Raw genomic sequence first — 21,251 nt, forward strand, 5'->3', positions numbered from 1 at the left:
AAAAATAGTTAATTTTAAATTACACATTTTACTCAGTCGCAGCGATCCTGTAAGTAAGTTCTCAAGCCCTTATCCTGCTCTTCCTGCTAGCCCAGGTTTCAGGGAAGGGCTAAAATATAACATTTCAAAAACTCATCTACAGGAACACCTTTGCATTTCATAGCACAAGGCAGGATAAATCATTGGCTTGTCATTCTCAAAGTGCCAGAAAATACGAAAAGAGAAATCAATTGAACCTAAGATGGTAAGAATTAATCCCACACAAAAGCAGGAACGCCAGTCATCAATGCTCAGTTACAGCTCATATTTAATGTGCTTGAATTATAGAAACTCTTACGATTTTAATAGCAATTGCAGAATCAGAACTGGCCTCACCCACAGCAGCCTAAAAATCTGTGCAGCAAGAAGATTAAAGCAAGGAGAAGCTCATATCCTGAGGTGTTCCAAACCTGCAGTGTTTGATTACAGAAACACCAACCTTAACCCTGGTCCAAGTACAAAAATAAATCAGGGGAGCTTCAGCCCTTTTCTGTCGGGGTTTTTCCCTCATGGAACCATTTCCAGTGTTAGAGCCTTACCTGGAGAAGGGAGGAGCGCTTCCATCCGACAAGAAGCTGCTTTCCAAATGTGTTCCCAAACTGTCACTTCCTTCAGGACTGTCGTGGCTGTGATCCCCACCTGTGCAGGAAAAACAGGGACTATGAACCTTCCAAGTTTCCATTCACATTAAGCAGAAAGGTTATTTTTGTTCTCCTTCCCCTTAAATGTAGATTGTTTTGGAATGTTACAGTTCTGTCAATGCTATTTGATACCTCTGTGTTTTCAACCATTCTCTTCAATTAGACAAAAATAAATAAATCTTATAAAAATCAAATTAAACACATATCTTGAGATTTTTGTCACTTAAACAGCCAAACACACAACTATTTCAAAACCTGTTATCCCCACTTTCCTTTCTTCCCTTTTCCCCTGCTCTGTGGATCTCATTTCCATTCTGTAAAGATTGATTTAGGAGAAAAAAAAAAAAAAAAAGAAGAGGCAAATGGATTCATTCACTGGAGTCAGACAATTGCTCATCTTTGTATTCGTTTCCAAAGCACACGATGCTCAAGCACAAATCCCACTTTAAAAGGCTGCTTTGCATACATATATTTTCTATATATGTTTTTATCTACAGCACTGAAACTACAGCCAAGCCCTGCTCTCACCAATGTCCCTACCCAGGATAATTCAGTATTTCTGTCCACATTGGATTCTCCACTTCCTAACTGGCTGTGCACATTCCCAGTCCCTTCTGCACTTGGATTGCAGCAGCAAAAGTCCTGCTTGGTCTCAGGCACTTCCAGAAAAGAGGTGCCAGAGTCTGCCCAGGAGGAGAGAGAAATCAAGAATGAGAGGGGAAAAAAGATAAAGTGGTTTTAAAAAAAAAATAATTATCCCCCCTTTCCCATGATGTATCACAGCTCATGGCATTGCCTCTCCCCCAAAACCAGCGCTCAAGCTGCTGCTGCCTCTGCTTAGAGATGGATGAAGGACTTCCACCCAGAATTCACAATTTCACAAAGACTCAGAGGTCCTTGAGGAACTTAAGTGTCCAACATGAGCTGCTGGATGGCATCATCCACACTGACCTAAGTGCAATGTCCAACCTGGCGCTGGCCCAAGGAGCTTCCTTTATCCCAAACGTATCAAATGATATCAAACAGAGCAAAAGGTTGAGTGAGACTTATTAAATGCCTTAATTGGTGCACTCCAAGCAGCACCTCAGAATCCTCAAAGGAGGACCTCACCAGGAAGGACACGTGGGTGTGGGAAAAGTGGTCACCCAATTGTTGGCTCATTAAAGGTGGCTTGAAAAGGAAGGCAGAATCCAGCTTGTGCCCCTCCATGTTCCCATATAATACATAAAGAAGGGCTGATTTTTTCTTTGCAATAGGGCTTTTCCTCCTTATTCCTACAGGAGATTTTAGGCCTGGAGAGCAGCTGGGGGTGCTGTTCCAGCTGTTTAAAGCAGAGCCCAAGGAGTGGAGCAGTGACACCAATTTTATTCAAATCCTCTACAGCCTTAACGCCTGCTCAAATCAAAGACAAGTGAAGGGAAGAGAGAGAATCTGGTTTTGTTAAAGATTTAAAAAACCTGCCCCTTCAATAAAATCAGCAATTTCCTACTCATAAATGAGACTCTTAAACAGTCATCCAGCAAAACAAGAAATAATGGGTTTTATCCTTCTTAATCTCGCATTATTCACCTACCTCAGGAACAGCAGAAGAGCTGAACAATTTCTTTTGAGTCTTCCCCATAAAAAAACAAAGCATCCGTGGAGGAGCTGAGAATGAGCCCTGTATTCTGCTCTCCCCTTGTATTCTCACATAACCTGGTATCACAGGAGCCTGCTGTTATCAGCCAGCTCCTCCCTGGGCCAGCTGTGGACCAGGTACAATCCCTTTAAAGCCCATTGTCCACAGGTGGCCACCCATGAGTTCTGGACAGGGCATTAAAGAACCAACACAAATATTCCTGGAATATTTACAGATATTCACATAAATTAACATTTTGGTTCTCAATTTATGTAACAGAATAAAAGAAAAATGAACCAAAACTCCAGAAGTGTTCCCACAGAGCTGCCCTAAACGCTGCTTGGAAGTGTGTCCACACAGCTTTCACAGTGAAGTCTATCAAACCCCAAAGCCCCAAAAGGCTTTTGGTGTTTCAAACACTTAAAAAATGCAGCAAATACCGAAATAAAAAAAAAAAAAAATCAACCCAAATTTGTATCCCTTAAGTTCAGAGAAAGTCATACAGCAAAACAATCCTGTATGGATGGCTGTCAAATATCAGTTCATCTAAACCCCTCAAAACAAGTTGTTTGCGCCCAAAAGCCAACACACAAGAGATGTGGCTTCTATTTTAGGCCCATAATGACTCCAGAGCCCCCGGGCCACAGCAAATGGTGATGATAAAAGGGAATGAGCAGCTGCCTGGCAGGGAGAGGAGGGGAGGGGAATCAGAAGCCCGCAGAAGATCACGGGCTGAAGATGAATCATGTCTGAAAGGAGCAGCTTGGCTTTCAAGTGAGGTGTGAGAAGCCTCACTCCCGGAGACACAGGAACAGCAGAGACAGCTCCCTCACAAGGGACGGGCTGGAACTGGGTTACTGGGTTTGGCTGAGGAGCTTCTTGGCATTTTTACACACAGCAAGCATTAGGAGCTGCACGTCTGCTCTGTGAGGGAGCCAGGAGAGGTCAGGAAGTCTCAATGATGGCACTGGCTGGAGGGAGCCACTGTTATCAGGCAGCTTTGGTACAGGAGGCAGAGAGGAGGAGGCTCCTGGCTGGCACAGGCACGGCTCCTGCCTGGCAAAGATCTGCCCCATGCTATTCTAATGATCCCCAGTCAATTACTCATGGAAAGAATCAAACCAGCACTCTCTGGAGTTGCCATATAATTACTGGATCTCCACCACAGACACTGACCCCTGTAACACGGACGGCGGGCCCTGACAGGCTTGCAGAGTGGATATTCACACGGTGCAAACGTGGAACATGATTACAAGGAATTAAAGAGGCACCGTGCTCCCCACCTTTGTTTCTGCCGACGTGGGCCCTGTGATGTGACATTTAATCTGTGCTCAGGGCGAGCAGCTGGGTTTGCTCCCTCTGAAGTCGCCTGCGGCACGGAGCCGCCGGGGTGGGATTGTACAACCCAGGCGAATGCTGGGCCTGAGGTTAATATGCAGCCACCCCTTCCACCTGTAATGGGAATCTTTCCCACCACACTTCCTTGCCTGCTCTCATCTTCACTCCAGCCTGTGACTTGTGGATGTGAACACACCGTAATGAAACCATTTCAAAGCGGCAGCCATCAGACCGGTTTGTTTGCTTTTAAGCCCTACTCCCTTTAATTTCCCACTTTTGTTATCTCTTGTTTATTGATCTAAACTATCCATTACCGCTCATAAAAGCAGCGCCCACTGGGAACTTGCTACCCTGCCTCTCTGTAGCTTCCTCACAGAAGGACAAGCCAACCAAATGTCCTGAGGAATTGAAGACCCTGTGGATTTGGGAAACAAACAACTTGCAGCAATGCCTGGTGGCAGTGGCGTGTGCCAGACCCACTGCAGGAAATTAGCTTAAATCAAAGTCTGGTCGCCTCTGCACATAAGAGTGGCGTGGATTTCAGAGCCTGGAGCAGCCTGTTTGCATTTGCTGTGCAAAGAGCACAGCAGCCTAATTGCCTGCTGCTGCCAGACTCTGATGGAAGGGGTGCTCCAGGAGCAGAGCAAGCGAGCTGCCATCACTGGAATAATGTATTCCCTCCTTGTGTGAAGGAACGAACTGGGCTCTCCCCAACACCAGCATGTCCAGAGCTGGGATATGGCCCTGCATGAACCCTTTCATTTTGGCAATTCCTTCTGTGGTCTGGCTTTGTCATAAGAGGCAGCAAATATATCCCCCAGTTCCTAAATGGGAGATGCCTTGCAAACATGCACACAAAACTCACTCATCCATTTTACAGCGACCACAGGGCCTGGCCTTTTCTCTCTTGCAGAAAAACCCACCACCACAGGCATCACTTAGTTTGGAAAGTCAGAATCACAAAGGATACCAAGATATTGAGTAAAATCCCCCAAATCCATCACAAATGTACATTGATCTACCAGTGGCTGTGTCCCAGTCCCTGGGGGTTTGGACAGAACTCCCCCCTATGTCCAGAGCAGGAAGCTGCAGTGGCAGCCAGAGCTGGAACACCCTTACCTGGTTCTCGCCGTGCCAGTTCCCCCTGCTTTCCTTCCCCGCCGTTGGTCGGGATTGATGGCAGGCCAAGAGAGGATTCATCACTCTGCACAGGTGGCTCATCCCCACACTCTCCTGGAAGGGCCTCTCTCAGCACAGTCTGAGCATTCAAAACAGAAACAGCCACAGCTCCATTATCCTCCCCCTCGAGCGTTTTCCAACAAGCATTCAGGCTAATCTACGCTCCCAGGGTAATCTGCTTTCAGGGTGTTTCTGTTAGATGTTCCACTACCTGACATCTAGGGTGTTCCTCTGGGGCTGCTTTTGGGACAGAAATATGGACTTGAGTCTGTAATATTTACTCTATGTTCTGCCCTAACTCTCTCACTGATTAGTAAATCAATTAACATCACAGTAAGGGGCCGAGGCACTCACAGCCTATGGAATACCATTTCTATTGATTTATTTAAATAATTAGCTGTAAACTTTTGCATTAACTTAGAAAAACCATGAGTGAGCTACCATTTATAAAATGCTCTGTGTGTTCAGCACCAAACCTCACTCTACTTTAAAAAAAGTCAAAATACATCATTCATTATAAAAATTCACAGAGAAAGACGAAGACAGAAGCCTCATGTTGGTTTGCACCAGAGCAAAGGGGTGAGCTTGTTCCAATGCCTGACTGGCATAAAGGGTAGGAACCTTTAAAGTCCCTTTTCCTGTGGGATGAAGCATTGGAGATATTTCCCTGAGACCCCAGGGCTGCTTAACCACAGACTGCCCCTTGCCCTTGCCCTGACTGCCACACTGTGCCAGGGCACAGCCACAGCGGTGCAGAGCCTCCAGTGCCCCTGACTTACCCAAGGCGTCAGTGCCCACCTGGCGCTCCTGCTCCTCCTCTCCTGGAGCCAGCAGCTGCTCAAACATCTCTGCCACCTGCTCTGGGAGCTGAACCTGGTGCTGCTTCAGGAACAAGCCATGGTGGCTCAGGAGAGTCCTCAGCGCCTCCGTGTCCCTGAGGAACAAACCAGCACCCTCAGTGAGACACCCCACCCACACGTGCTGGGAAAAGCCACCACCCATCTGGTCCTTAATTCCCAATTTTTCTTTTAAAAATGTTCAAAGGGGAAAATGTAGGAAGCCGTTTGTGAGTTCTGCAAGATGGTCAGGGCATCATCATCACCATGCCTGCCCTGTCCTGAGGCTCAGGACCCAAAGACACAACCCTGGTCTCAGCACCTCGCTTACTCCCTGGGGCACAGCCCGGCACCCACTGCTCCAGGCTTGTCTTCTGCTCAGAAAGAATAAAAAAGGAAAAGGAAAAAAAGCAACTAAGGTGTCTTTTAATGTAGAAAATCTCAATCCTGCAATCCTTTTGTTTGCCAAAGCTGTTTTTTTTTTTTTCCTGCTGCTCCAGTGAAGTTTCAGAGGAGTGAATTCCAATTAACTCCAGGAGTGTTTGTCCCTAAGAAACCATTCAGGAGACACAAGGAGCTGTTGGTGCCCGCAGGCGTATCAGCCTTGCAAGAGAGGCAGGTACTGCAGAGAGACCCTTCTGCAGCGCTCACAAGTGCCCCGATCCTGCCAGCACTTGAGCACTGCGGAGCCTGCGACAGGGAGGGAGGTCTAGACAGAAGCTAAGCAAGGCAGAATGGAAATTGTTTTCATTCCTAGGTTAAAGAGACCTGAAAAAAAAAAAAAGTAATTCTCACTTGTCCTTGTGGCATATGCACGGAAAAAAAAGTCCATTTTGTGTAACTGCACTTTGTTGTTTTCAAAGGCCACGTGCATCTTCTGTCTCAAACAGAATAATTTCCTTCTCAGAATTACATTTGTCGGCCTTACTTTCAGATCCTGGGAATGGCTGGCTCAGAGGTGTCTGGAGTTCCTGCAATTCCCTGCCTGCCAGAGAGTGGGAGACACTGTGGACCTGATGAGCTGGGAGGACCCTGGGGCTGCCACTGGGGAAGGCAGGGAAATAAATAAACTCCTGAATGCTCCCACTGTGAGTGCCACAAGGCTCTGTGCTCCGGTGGCTCCGTTTGCCAGTGCTGGCCTGGCTGCCTCGGTGGATCCAGGGCAAGGACAGAGATGTTCCTCAGCCCTGGTGGGTTCTGTGTCCCCCATACCTGGTGTGCTCCTCATGCCCTGCTCTGCCCACGGCATCGTTGGTGTTCTCTGGTGGGAGGCTCCTGCTCTGCATGCACTGGGACACGGCCTGGAGCTGCCGCAGCACCACGGCCTCCATCACCTCGAGGTCACCCTGAGCCAGCCCGCTGGCCCCAGCACAAGCACTGCAACACAAAGCAGGGGGGACGAGCCCTGTGAGCACAGCCTGGAGACAGGACAGCCAGGGCACAGCCAGAGGGACAAACAAACATCCGTGGTGCTCTGTGACACACGAGGGACAGGACAGGGAGGTCACACTCAGCACTTGGAATGTACCAGGTGCAGCCACCCAGGGAGAGGGAAGCTGAGCACATCCCCTCCAGCGGCAAGCTGGGGGGCAGGCCTGTTTGGGGCTCCTCTTTCCTAATTCCCAAGGAATCCTCCAATCATCAACTGCCTACAAGAGTCTCAGTCTGTGGAGGCTGTGCATCGCTGTCAATAAAGTTGCCAGCAATTCCCAGTTCTGCACCTGGGGGCCCACAGGCTGAGGAGGGACAGCGAGGGCTCCCTGCCACTGGTTTTGGCAACACTCAGTTCTGGGGATTCCCTTTGCTCTCTTGCTCCATGTGCTGTGTTTTTCTGGCACACATGGGCCGTTTGTTACCCGGGTGCACTCACTCACTCACCTGGGCAGCTCCGCTGTCCCCGAGGGCTGGCCCTGGTACAGCGCCCGGTGCCAGGGGCTCATCCTCTCCACCAGCCCCTCCAGGAGCTGCAGCGCCTGGCAGAGCTCCTGGAGCTCGGCTCGCATCCCGCCGGACCTGCGGATGGACAGACAGGGTGGGAGTCATCAACGACGTGTGACAGAGTTCCAGTGCATTCCCATCGCACCCCTTGGGAAAATGAACAGCTTCGTTAGAGCTTTCCAAAGCCAACGGCAAGAACCATGTTCCCGAGCTCTGTAGGAAGGGGTAGGGGTGGGAGAAGCACATGAGCAAACGAACCATCCAAAAATCAGCCCGGGCTGAGCCACTGCATGGAAATTGCTGCATGGAAATTACCCCTGTGCGAGCACTTTAATTCCTTCACCTTCACAAGCGAAACAAATCTGGTGACCACCTACAGGTATGGGGACAGCCCTGGAACCGCAGAGGGGTTTTGATGAAGCTGCACCTCTATAATGATGCAAATGAGGACTTAACCACTGAAACAATGGGGCGGGCTAATCCCGGGACAGAGGTGTAAATGGCTATTCAGGTCCCCGGCTGCCTCTTTGTGGGGCTCCCAGCCCAGGTCTCGCCAGCGATGAACACCGCAGCCGGGGCAAAAGAGAGTTCTCTTTCTTTCCTTCCCCCACATGCGGGAGCTGACATGTTTCCACAGTTAACCCTGGCTTACTCTGCCTCCAGGGAGAAGCTCTGTGCACAAAAACTTGCAGCATTTGCACACTCGTGCTGAGCTGTGCCCAAAGCTGTGTTTTCCCTCCGAGTGTTGGGCAACAGTGAACAATTAAGTGGGGGCTGCTGTGTCTTTAGTCGAGTTTCCTAGACATTTAATAAGCAAAACAATGCCCGGGAGATCACATAGGCAGTTAAACAGTGCTTTCTCTTTTCCCCCAGCCTTACAAACCCTGTATTCCAGCGGCCGGCTCGTTTCCCATTGTTTTCCTCCCGCTGGGTGGTCCTTCCAGGGTGCCACTCGAGAGGGATACAATAATAAAAAGGGAAGGGGAAGGAAGGGACACCAACATAAAGAAAAACAAAATGTATGACAATCTGCAGCAGGCTACGGATCAGAGGTCAGCAAACAAGAGGTCCTTCTCTTTTACAGGTTGCTTCCTGGAAACAGTCTGATTAAGCTGACAGCTTGAATTATGTGTTACATTTTGTAATGCACAATCCATCTGTGCTAAGTCCTCCTCAATGCAGCTGAAGCAGCACAGGCATTAGCTCTGCCTTTTTCCACCCCCTCAGCTCAGGCCTTAAAATAGTCATCATCTTTCTGCACACTAATTCTCAGAGACCCTCTCCCCCCGCCTGCCACCCCCCGGGTTTAAGCCCTCAAAGAAAGGGCTGGGTGCTGCAGGGAATGGTAAGAGGACACGGAGCCTTTCCAGGAGTCTTCATGAGCCCCTGTGGTGCCAGGGGGCTGCTGACAGGAAACCCATCCCAGGCTCTTCCCGTGGGGCTGGGTGTGAGAAGGCAGGGGAGCAGCCTCTGATCCTCTGGAACACTGTCCGACAATCACCAGTTCTGATAACTGAGGCAGCAAAGATGCAGCACCCTACTGTGACCTGCAGCGAGATGGAAACCTTCTGCTCAATCACCTTTCCCAACAACATCTCCCTGCCTTGGCTGCAAACGCTTCACTGCAGGGGAAAAAACTGAAAACTCCTTAAAAAACAGAGGCTGGCATCTCTGCAGTAGGGCAGATAAAGATAAAAACTCGTGGCTTCCTGGCACACAACAAGGACTGGTTTTGCCTCTGGAGTCAGCCATGGTCTCTGCTCCTTTCAACACCATCCTTTGTACTCATTTCAGGTAATTCACCAGAAGTGTATGAACAATTCCTTCCTTCTGATGCCACAGTGACACTGCTACAGTGGGAGAGTCCAAGTTACAAATATTTCAACTTAAGGCAACAAATACACAGAATTTGGTGAATTTCAGCACATTTCTTCAGCCAGCACAGGAATTTCACAAGAGAAAACCACGGGGACTGGAAGGACATCACATGTTGTGAATCCATGGTGTGACAGAACAGAGGAAGCTGCATTCACATACTTTGTGTAACGTGTACAATTGAAACTCATGCACTAATCACTTGCAAGCTTTTCCACAAGATTTTTGGCCAATTAATTTTGCAACGCTCAAGTGTGCACGCTGCATTCCAGGCGCCTTGGAAAGCCCACCTGGCAGTGAGCACAGCAAGAGAATGGCTCCTGCTGGTGGATCTGCCTTTTCATTTTCAGGTAAAGCAAATTAAAACCTGTATCTTTCCTGCAGCACCAGCAAGCAGTGGTGATGATCCCACATCCATGGCCTTGAGAAGCAGAGGCATTCAGCTTGGCACAACGGGAGGAGAGCTCTGTGCTGCGGTTCCAGCCGTGTGCTGGGGACAATGCAGGCGCTCAAACCTTGTGTATAATTTCCCCGGGGCTCAAGAGCTGCTCTGTGTCTCATCAGGGCCTGCACAGCAAGGCCTTGCAGGGAAGAACACAAGGTTAAACTGCTGGTGCTGGGGTCAGCTCTGACTCCTCTCACAGACACAGGCACTTGGTGATCTAGCCTGCTCTGCTGTGATTAACAGGTGGGATACAAAGGGAGGACTGGGGGAAAGCTTTTTACATGTAAATTAGATGATGTTTCCATAGTGAGCAACAGCCCGATGCAAATAGGAAAGGATAAAGTTACCGAAGTTTCTGCCATGGCCCCCAGTTTCTGCTCAGGTGTCAACACCCAAACCAGCACTGACATCAGCATCACCACAACATGCCCAGGAACAGAATTAACAGATTTAACAGCCAAGATGGGAAAACCCAACCAACTGGCAGAAGAGAACTCCTTCTGCAGGAGCACTTGCTCTCCAGGGGTAAAAGCACTGTTTCCTTTGCACCACAGCTCACTACAGACCTGCCAGCCCTCCTGGGTGACCTGGGCCAGCCCTCCTGGGTGACCTGGGCCAGCTCTGGGGACCATCTCGCCGTGGGCACTGCCCCACCATGACAGGGATGCACTTGCCTGTCTCATGAGGGCGTTGCTGGGCTGAAAATCCTGCCGGGATGGATTTAGCCCGATGCTCTGGAGCTGCATTTGTTGGCCACAAAATCCTGCAGCAGAGGACAAGCCCTGTGTCTGCAGCAAACTGTCCTCACCCTTTCTTACTCTATTTCTGAACAAAAATGTTCAAACAGTGGAAGTTTTACCAAGCAGAGTGACTGGAATAAGATTTCTGAACATTTAAAGAACACCATCTGCATTTTAGTAACAAATCCTTTTAGTAGCAAATCCACCTGCCAGTTCTGACCCCAGTGAGGTGCCTGAAGCCCCTGAATGCCCAGCACAGGTACAAGGTACTAAAGGACAGGGGAGAACCTGGTGTGAGCTCTGGTGCCCTGAGCAGCCCAGCTGACCCAGGAAACAAGGAGGTGGTGGTACCTGTGTGGTGCTGAGCTGTCCAAGGGCTCTTCCTGGGCTGCAGGAGGGTTCAGTGGGGGCAGCAGGGAGCCCTCTGGAGCCTGGGCATCCCTGCCCTGCTCCTGCTGCAGGCTGGGAATGCTTGGCCTCACCTCCTCCTCAGCACCAGCAGGGACCGGGAGCTTGGCACTGCTCCCCTCCCTGTGAGCCCACCAGCTGCTCAGGATAGGCTTTGCCCCTGTAATAACAGTAAAAAATAATAAATCAAAGATATAAAACCTGTAATTATTCTTCTCAAAACATCAGCAGGACCATGGAGTAGCTCACAGTGTAGGGACTGAAAGCAAGCTTACCCATGTTGTTCACCCTGTGTGAGAGAGTATCCATCCATCCATCCATCCATCCATCCATCCATCCATCCATCCATCCATCCATCCATCCATCCATCCATCCCTCTCTCTTGTCTGTGGGTTTCCCTGCCCTCGGCCCCTGTCCTTGCACGCTCCTCTCACAAGGGGGAGTCCAGAGAGGCTGCAGCCTTTGGGGTTTGGGAACAAACCTGGCACTTCTCAGAAACCCTCTCGGCACAGAGACCAGGGGGAAATCAAAGCTGACCAAATCAGCTCTGGGGGAATCAATCAGCCATCATGCACCTGCTCTGAGGGAGAAGGGAGTCTGCCTGACCCAGAAGTGACTCCTCTGGTGAAGCAGGTTCACATTACACCTCTTCAGATGAGGCTAAACTATGCCAGGGCCTCTGTGGGCACAGCAGTGAGGTAATCTTCCCTCACAGTGCCCCTGACCAGGATCAGCCCCCAGTGTGTCTTTCCCTGTCCTGTTGAGCAGCCTGGGAGGAAATGGAGTCAAAATGAACAAAGAGAGAAAAAGGGAGCAAAGCCACCACGCTCCAAGCCCAGTGCCAAAGGTGCAGGAGGAGCAGCAGCTGTGGGCAGGCTCTGGCTGGGGGGGAGGCAGACAGGGACACACACCACTGACATACCTGGAACACTTCCCGCCCTTGGTGGGGCTGCTTTGGCACCAGAAGCTGAGCTGAGCTGCTCAGAGCCTTCCTCACCGGCAGCCAGGCCCCCGTGTCCTGCTGCTCCCTCCTCACCCTCTCCAGCAGCGCTGCCGGTCTCGGGACTGAGACTGAGCCCATCAGGGGATGGGGAGCGCAGGGGGGGCTCCTGCTCAGAGCCCAAACCTCCTGTGGCTGGGGCAGCTGGTGTGGGGCAGCCCAGCAAGGCCCCAGGCACAGCTGCATTGGGGCCAATTCCAACCTGTCCTCCGGCCTGCAGCACCTGAAACACACAGTGGGACATGGCTGAGGCGACAAACAGGACACAAACTGTGTGTGGCAGCTTCTTGAGGGTGGCACGCTGGGCTCTGAAGAGAAAAGTGTCACAGAATTCAAGACTTTGCTGTGGCATTAATATGACACAACCCCTGGCACACAGCCTGTGCATCAGAGTGTGAAATGACGGCTCAGATCTGCACTAAAGCTCCATGAACCAAAACATCCAGTGGCAGAAGCTGCCTGCACCCCCAGCCCAGCCAAAGGGACCCCCACACATCAAACCCATCTCAATGGTGACTGGATTTTAGTGTCAAACCTCTGGGATTAGGATCCTACACAGGTTTGGAGACCCTGGACAAAAGCATTTAGAGTTGCCCACAAGGCCCAGAGGGACCATCGTATTCTATGCCTGAGTCACTCAGCAGATCCAGCTTCCCTCACACCATGGAACAAGGCAGAACTCAGTTTCACTGTCTCCCTCCTGCTCCTCCCATGGCAGTGACATGGCCTTTCCCACCAGGTGACACGCGACACGGGGCAGACACATTTTGAACGGCACTTTCCTCCAAGGACTGTTGAACTTGCACAAAACCAGCTCCAGGACACAACCATTCTGCTGCCAAATCCCTTTGTTTTAACACTTGCCTCTTCTCCTTTGCAAACCTACTCAATCAGGACAATTTAGGAGGAATGGCTGCTGTCACACCACGACTGCTGTAGGGTCATGGCCAGTTTATGCAAAGGCAAAATTAGCCAAAGTAATGCCACTGTGCACACTGAGCAGGGCTTCTTCTCCAGCCCCAAATTCCAGCAGCACAATTTGCAGTCACCTCCACACCTCTCCCATCTCTTTCACTGCCTGACCTCTTCCTCCCACACCAAGTCAGCTGCCAAGCCCAGCTGAAAGGAAACAAAGGCATCTTGTCTGCTCTGTGACTAAGGTTCCTTAAAAAAGCTCAAATTCCACGTAACAAGGAGCAGAACAAAAAGCCATGAAGTCATTCTAAGCAGCAGCAAAGGTTTGCCACTCAGATTAAGTTCACAGCTTATTCCATCACCACTGCTCTCAGGTTCCTCCTAATTACTTCTCAGGCGTGGGATTTGGTGCTTTCAAACACCTCCTGCTCGGCTCTGGCAGCTCCTGGATGCAGTGTTCCAAAACAAATGGATTTCAAACAGGCACAGGCACAGCACATTCCTATCAACCCCTTTCCCTGGGAAGGGACTCTGCCACCCACAGGTGTTCCTGGGAGGCTCCAGCATGCCCAAAATGTTCTGAAGGCTCCAAGGAAGAGGCTCCAAGCTGACTCCCCAGCACAGGGGATCCAGGAGCCTGGGCTGTACAGCTCTGCCAGCTGGGAAGGAGCTCTTCAGGGTGGGACTTCTGAACTTAAGGACGCCCCTTGACACTGAGAGCCAAAAGTGCACATTTCCCATGGCTCAGGAACGTGCCAGACATTCCTGGAGGTGCTTCAGCACTTGGATATTGCTGGTTCTGGGATTGTCCTCCTGGGTCCCCAAGGCCCAAAGATGATCCCCAAAGATGTCACTGAGGGAGTCATCACAAAGTCACTGCATCCCAACCAGCCTGAAGGAAGCCCATCCCAATCCCAGGGCTGGGAAATAAAACCAGTTCCACAAGCTGTACTCTGGACATCCCATGTGCTGACTGCACACTCTATCTGTGACTGACTCAGTGCCACATCACTGAGAACAAACTCCTGTGCTTTGGACAGAAGCAACACAACTGATGTGAAAAAAAAAAGAATTAAGAGCTGAAACACACCACAGGGACATGACAAAAACATACAATGTAGCTGAAGTTACCTGTTTTTTAGGAAGGAGGAGGAGGAGGAAGGGGATAAAGGAATCAACAATCCAATCCATTATTATACACAAATTGACATTTTTGGGTACACACCACACTGTTATAGTGCCAAAATCCTGCCCACAGTTTTTCAACCCTCAAGTCACAGCACAAGCCTTTGATGCTCCACTACTGATGACAACTTTTCCATCAGCTGGAAATCCCATCTCCCACACTGCCTGCCCTAATTGGACAGCTCACATTCCAAAATAAACTCACCTTTCCCCACAACACCTCCCAGTTCAAACCACAATTTGCACCCTGCCACAGGCCTGCCTATATAGGTCAAGGCTGCTAGGCTTCACTGCTTTGTGTATTACAGTTTAAAGAACGCTCTAAATTCAAGGTTTTTAACTTTTTAATCTATGGGGAAAACTTCCTATAAACTCAGATTAACGACTGCTAATGCACTGAAGAAAGGAAACCAAAAACCTTCCTCCTACTATAAAAACAAAATAGTGTGGCCTCTGTTTCTTTTCTGATAAGAGTCTTAAATACCAAACATTTAACTGCATAATAACATTCCCTGGCAGCCAGCAGCCTGCTTAGCAGATACATAAAGCAGGTAAAAGGGGAAAAAGTTAATTTCTTGGCTGAATGATTCCATCGGTAGCTATAGGGCAAACTAGAAAGTCTTTTAGTAAAGTAGCAGTTGATTCTTCTATCAATCTGCAGCACACACACTCTTCCAAGGAATGCATTAAATATGAAAATCATATCCCGTTATCATCTGTTCCCAGCTTTCAGCCCAGTAAGCTTTCCTTAATGAATGCTGTAGCCTAAGGGACGCGCGTGCTGCCGGCTCCTCGGAATAATGGAGTGATGCTCCCGTCCTGCCTATTCCGGCGCCGCCTGGCTGAGGGGCTTCCACACACAGTCACAAGTGACTACTCTTGCCAGCATGCTCCAAGTTATTACAAGATGTTTTTAGACATTTCATCTAAAAGAGCTTTGCTGCTTTTAGTGGAGAAAACAGCTCCGGTCTTGAACTGTATCATTTATATGGAGATAGGAGGAGGGATTAGGAGCCTGCATTACTGCAGATATATGGCAGCAGATATTTAAGTATTCCTTGTCAGTCTTTTTGTCTGTTCCTTAGATATGCAATCTCCTTCTGCTCCTTCTGAGGAAAGGTCAAAACACACAAAATTATAAACACAGCACACGGCTCCTCGGCTGCAGTTCTGCAAATATCCCTCATTAGGAACATTTCCTCCTCGGTCACGACCATCTCCACACCATCCAGCACAGGAATTATAAAAGCCAACAAAAAGACGTGTGCAAACAGTCAGAGGTTTTTTTAATTCTGGCTCTCTGGATGAAACTATTGCACTTTTTATCCAGGTGGTTCTCCTTCTCTCGGGTGCTACACACAATTTCACACTGCACGTGCCAGCACTGCAATCCCCATGGAAAGGCTGCACAGCTCCAAGGAGAGCACAGTTTGAATAAAGCCCATTTCCCCCCCATTACCTGCTTGCTGGGTCCTGCCTCCTTGTCACCTCCTGCTGACAAGCTGCCCTCTCGAAGGGATAACAGGTTTTTAATTTCCCTTCCGTACCGCTCCTAAAAGGGAACAAATCCGTCACACAAAACTGGAGGCCGAACAACCCCCCCCCAGCCCAAGAGACACCACTTTGCAAAACGTGCACCTTTAAATGCAAAGCCCCCACAGCCTTTTTAACTCAGACCATATTTAAAAGCAGGGATCTCATTTGCTCCTCATTTTTCCGCTCCCCTGCCCAGGCAGCGTGGCCTGTACACAATCTGCTGCAGGGCTTTCATACACATTTATTCATGCCCATCATTTTAGAATCCCACAGAACAGCAATAACCTGTTGGCTCATATTACTGTATTTATTTATTGTATTCATTGCATCCCAACCAGCACCTGTAGCACCAAAATATTGCTGCTGTGGTGCGTACCCATCACTTGGGATGAAACAAGCTCCACAACGTGTTTTTCACACCCCATCTTAAAACTGGCTGGGCTGTAGTGAGGAACAATCCTTGGCAGAATGTCCAGAGAGCAGCCCTGCAGGGAAGGCTCCGTTGCCACACTCTGGGGTTTATTGGAGCAGTGCTGGGAGCAGAGCTGGGCAGCACCTGTAATTAATCCTGCATGCTGCTAAGTGCAGCCCCCAGCAGCAGCAGCAGCAGCAAACTGGGGCTGAAAGCACTGCAGGACCCATGCTGCATCAAGGAACAGGCTTGGGAATGAATCCTTCACACAATTAACTCGCTCGCCTCTGCCCTTCGCTCCGCTCCCAGGTAGGAGCCACTCAGCAAACTTGAATTTTAGGGAACAAAACCTCACCATGTGAGGAGCTGAGATGCTCAAAAGAAACTCAGATGTAACTCCTGGATTTTGCTGCAAGCTGAAGTGAATTTATTTATACTCCTAAAAATTACTAACCAAACACATGCATCTTTCAGAAACAAAAGGAGTTTTGTGAGCTACAGCCACATAATAAATGTGCACAGAGTTGTGATAAAGCACTCCTAAAGGGCATTCTCTATGGAAAAAAAGGAGAGAAAACAGCAATAATTTCTTCCTGTGTGCTCCCATGATAGATTAAATGATTGCATGCTCCATAACTCTCCTGCTTTCCATAACTAACACGGAGGAGATGTCATTTGTTCAGCAGCTCTGAAAAGTAACTGTAACTTGGCAAAGATAAAATGGATGGCACAGGAACACAGAAATGGAAGGACTGAACAAAAACCCCACTGAACAAAAACCCCATGTGCAGCTCGACTTGTGGCACTGGGACTGGGACTTGCAGCAGGTGTCAGAGCCACCAGCCCTGACACTGGGCAGACTGGTGTGCATCAGAGCTGCTGAGGAGGAAAATCCCTTTCAGAACAGCAGGGGAAAGCTGGCACTGCAGCACAGCCCCCTTCCTGCTCTGCTTCAAGTAACAAGTAAAAATCAGAGGCAGGGAATGGCACACCCCAGCGACAGGCTCTGAATTCTGGGCTACTGCACTGCAGCCAGGGAAAGATGTTCTGGGAATGTCACCAGATCCAACAGGCTACTGCTGAGTGAGGAATAAACACAGCCAAACGTTTCTGAGGAATGCCACTGCTTTTAGAAAGCAAGAATGAACTCATTTCCCTCCCAGACTGTGATCCCTTAAAAACCTGGCTCCATGCATCAGTGGCATAAGCAGATGTTGCAATTTCATTTTTAAAAATCCGGAATCATCACTTTGCAACATCCCAAACTGTACTTTAGGAAAAACAACAACAACATAATAATAATGTGATTCAAGAAACCTCAGAGCTTGGCTTTTTCTTACAGCATCTCTTGAATCTGGGGTACTTCAGACCTGTCTATCCTACAACCTGAAATACAGACCCTGATGGAGTTTGCTTCCAGCTCTAGGACATACCAGGAGATTCCTGCATAACAACAGCAAACACCCAAGACCAAGTCTTAGAGGAAGATACTCCCATCTTCCAGATGTTTTCCCAGCCTGTGGTTTCCATGTGAGCCTCCAGCTGCAGGAATTCCCGGCGCAGGGCCTGGTTCCGGCGCAGGGCCAGCTGCTGCCGTGCTGACACTGCTTCCAGGTGTCTCTGCAGCTTCTGCCTTGCTCTGCAGGGCAAAGAATAGGCACTTTAAAGAGTGAAAATAAACCAGAAGCATCCATCACAATCCCTCTGCCTCAAACACACACACCAACACTGAGGGGAGCTGCCCCAGACACCAAAAAGGAGAAGACTCGTTCTTCCGCACACCTACATTTATATAAATATATATGTGCCACTTATCTGCAGATGTACATAGGGGCTGTGGTGTTCCAAAAGGTAAATATATAAAAAATCTTCTCTAACTGTGTTTTAAATGGATTATGTGCTAGTCACTCCTATGCCATTAAATCAAAATGAAATCTAGCAGAGGAACGTGTTCTGGAAGTCACCCAAACAGGAGCAGCGAAGCTGGGGTTTCACAGCTGCCTAAATCCATGGTGCCACCAAGAGAGGCACTGGAAATCCATCTGACCCAGCTCTCTCCCACCTACAAACCAGATTCCCTTTCCTGATGTGCCTCCAGGGCAGCCACAGGCATTAATGCCAACACAGGGAAGTGGGCACCCAAAGATGCCCCTGGCTCACAGCTCCATTTCAGCCAGGAGGAAAACTGCGACCCAAAGCCTCCAAGATGTTCAGAGAAACTGCAGTGCTAAATCTGTTGGATTAAACCAAATCAAATAAAACCAGGGAACAAAGTATATGTGATGCTGCCCCACCTGTCCAGATATTTTTTCTTTAATTTGTATCTGCATTTTTTGCCCCTTTCAGAAGAGGGGCTCCCACAGCACCCAGTCCCTGAAGCTTTACAGAACACCTCTGAGGAAAGGAATGGAACATTGGATGACACTTTTCAGTCCTGTCTGATTGTTGGGGCTTCTGGATTTTTTTTTTCCTTTGGTTTGCTGTTTAGGTTTGGGTTTGGTGGTTTTTTTGTTTGTTTGGTTGGTTTTTTTGGGTTTTTTTTGTACAGACTGTCCGCCCATGCAATTTGCATTAAATAGTTGCTGTAGAAAGAATCCAAATTCCAGGATCAGAACCTGGAATACCCCCTAGGGCTTCTTAAGGCTTTCAACTTTCTAAGACCCTGGGATTCTCCAGCATGGACTAAGCTGTGGTGATTTTGTAAAAACAGGATAAAGCCAAGCTGCACATTAGTTATTCCCAAGATTTTAGCATCCATAGAATGAGGCATTTATGTTACTGCTGCAGCTATTTCATCAATAACTTGAAGACATGAATTTTGCATTACACTTAACATGAATATAAATGTATTATTACTGAAAAACCTTCAAGACAACATTCTAAAGGCATTCCAAGATAACTAAACCTTTGTAACTAAAATAAAATAACCCCTAATAAGCTTTTAAACAGGCTTACAGGTGTGGATCAGCCATTGTGTATTCCATTCTCTGCCTTCCTAATTCCAGCCTTCTGGCTTCACTGGAAGAAAACAACACACAGTGAGATAAAAGCATTTCACCATCTGAGATCTCCAAACACCAGAATGAGGGGGTTTTGCAGGGGTTTTGCAGAGCACAGCCTTGCTGAGCAGAGGTCAGATCTGGGAGTTACAGACTCATGTGCCAGCCCAGCTCTGAACTCCAAACTCCCACCCCTCTCTCTGTTCCTCACTGGAACAGGGCTGCTGGCAAGGCAAGAGATGCCTGAACACCCACATGGGACCCACCAAATCACTCAGAGACCCGAGACAGCCCAGGAAGGGCTCTGAACCCCACCATGGGCAGTTCCCAAGCCCACCCCTCCCTTTCTTGCCCCACAGTCCCACAACAGACCCCCTTCCATGCAGGAAACACTAGGCTGGGGCTGTTCCCAGGACAGCTGCCCTGAACCTGCCACAGGGATGGATTAGAACACACTTCCAAAACCCCTCCCCTCACAGACCCCACATGCCAGCCAAGTATTTTATCTAGGAACTGAACTTGAAACCAAGCTCATATTTCCCTCCTGGCATCTAGGCCAGGTCCATTTAGAGGCAGGTGAGCCCCACTTGCAGCACTACTGCAGGAACAGGTGTCCACCAGGAATCCTGGTGGTGCTGAGAGCCTGTGGAGCCACCACGGCACTGCCAAACCACAAAGTCACCCACACCTCTCCCAAAGCCATCCCACAGGGAAGGTGGTTTTGGGAACAGAGTAAAGCTGCCATTATTAAACAGCTCCAAATTGCACCTGAGGATGAACAACCGTGCCCTGAGGGAAAAACTGAAAATAATCAAGAGAGGATTCCAGCAGATTCTCCCTGCAAACCCTGCCACAAGCAAAGCCTCTTTAGGAACAGCATCAGGCTGTCATTAGGCAGCAAAGGGGACATCACACATCCCAACACTTTTTCATGGATTTGGGCTCTCCCTACACACACGGACATCCCTTCACAGTTTCACTGCAGAGAAGGGAAACAGGAAAAACCCTTCCTGCCTCTCTGCCTGGGAGATCAAGGCGTCCCTTTGAGCCATGTGATCCTGGCAGTGCCTGGAGCAGGATTAGGGTTGCGTATTAAATGTGCACAATTTAACAGCCATGCTCCATCTGGGATCTCATCCCTTCAATCTCCTCTTATGCCATGGACAGCCAAGCACACGCAGATTTCAAGATCTTGCTTTTACACTTCTCCAAGTAATTTTCCTGCACACTTCTCCAAGTAATTTTCCTGCCTCAGTGGAGAACACCGATATCCTAAGGGATGAAGAAGCCGATGGATGTGACCTGATGTGTGCTCTGATCCCCATTTCCCACTCTCCCATCCCGCAGGGAGCACACTGAGTTCCTCGGCTCCCCAAAACCCATTCCCTCCCCACCAGAATGGGTTTTCAGTTTTTTCTGCCCGCAGCAGCCACTCAGGCAGGCAGGGATACCCAGGGAAGGTCTCCTGGGGCAGGCACAGCAAACAAACCCCCGGGCGTGGGGCTGGAAAAGGGCCCAGCACCAGGAATAAACCCCGGCCATAAACAATCTGAGAGGGGATTTAAAGTCCAGCTACACGTCCCGGCGTGCTCCATCGGCCAGGAGCCTAATCTTTGCTGACTGACTTCCCAGCCCTCTAGAACTTAGATATCCAAGGGGAAAATAAAAAGGAGATGAATGAGAGCAAGGAGGGGAAAAGCATCCGCCCTCCCTGGGCGGGAACTGAACCCCACCACCCCGCGGCGGGAGCCGGCTCACCTGGCGCTGGGCTGGCGGGCGCGGGGCTGCGCATCCCGGGGGCGCCGGTGCCCGGGGGCGGTCCCAGTGGCCCCGATCCTGGCGCTGATGCCGGTGCCGTTCCCGATCCCGGTGCCGTTCCCGATCCCGATCCCGGTTTCCGCCGGTGCCCACGTGCGGCTCCCGCCGTGCCCCGCGCGGGACCCCGGAAGTGCCGCCCCGCGTTGCCATGGGGACGGGCGGGCGCGGCCTGCGCCGCCCAGAGGCGCTTTGGAAGCCTTGAAGACTTTTTTTTTTCTTTTTTTTTTCCTTTTTGTATTTCCTTTTTAAAAAAAATATATATAATTATTTATCGTCATCCCATCTCTCACCACCACGTTGTTACCGCAGGTGTTGAGCCCCCAGCTTGG

The 21,251-nt window shown here is 49.5% G+C and overlaps 1 protein-coding gene across 1 annotated transcript in view; it reads right to left on the minus strand.

Annotated features, from left to right (window-relative positions):
• Window positions 1-21,014, minus strand: part of KIZ (kizuna centrosomal protein) — a 28,807-nt gene extending 7,793 nt beyond the window's left edge. The window contains exons 1-11 of the mRNA XM_058020840.1: window positions 20,863-21,014; window positions 19,061-19,123; window positions 17,597-17,744; window positions 15,617-15,706; window positions 11,980-12,280; window positions 11,001-11,217; window positions 7,530-7,664; window positions 6,864-7,028; window positions 5,614-5,749; window positions 4,756-4,894; window positions 579-678 (exon numbers count right to left, since the gene is read on the minus strand). Of these exons, the coding sequence (XP_057876823.1) occupies window positions 579-678; window positions 4,756-4,894; window positions 5,614-5,749; window positions 6,864-7,028; window positions 7,530-7,664; window positions 11,001-11,217; window positions 11,980-12,280; window positions 15,617-15,706; window positions 17,597-17,744; window positions 19,061-19,089 (1,460 nt within the window). The 5' untranslated portion in view covers window positions 19,090-19,123; window positions 20,863-21,014. The remainder of the gene's footprint in view (window positions 1-578; window positions 679-4,755; window positions 4,895-5,613; window positions 5,750-6,863; window positions 7,029-7,529; window positions 7,665-11,000; window positions 11,218-11,979; window positions 12,281-15,616; window positions 15,707-17,596; window positions 17,745-19,060; window positions 19,124-20,862) is intronic.
• Between the last annotated feature and the right edge of the window lie 237 nt (window positions 21,015-21,251).

The sequence above is a fragment of the Melospiza georgiana genome, chromosome 3 (genome assembly GCF_028018845.1).
Source record: "Melospiza georgiana isolate bMelGeo1 chromosome 3, bMelGeo1.pri, whole genome shotgun sequence".
In the NCBI taxonomy this organism is placed as follows: domain Eukaryota; kingdom Metazoa; phylum Chordata; class Aves; order Passeriformes; family Passerellidae; genus Melospiza; species Melospiza georgiana.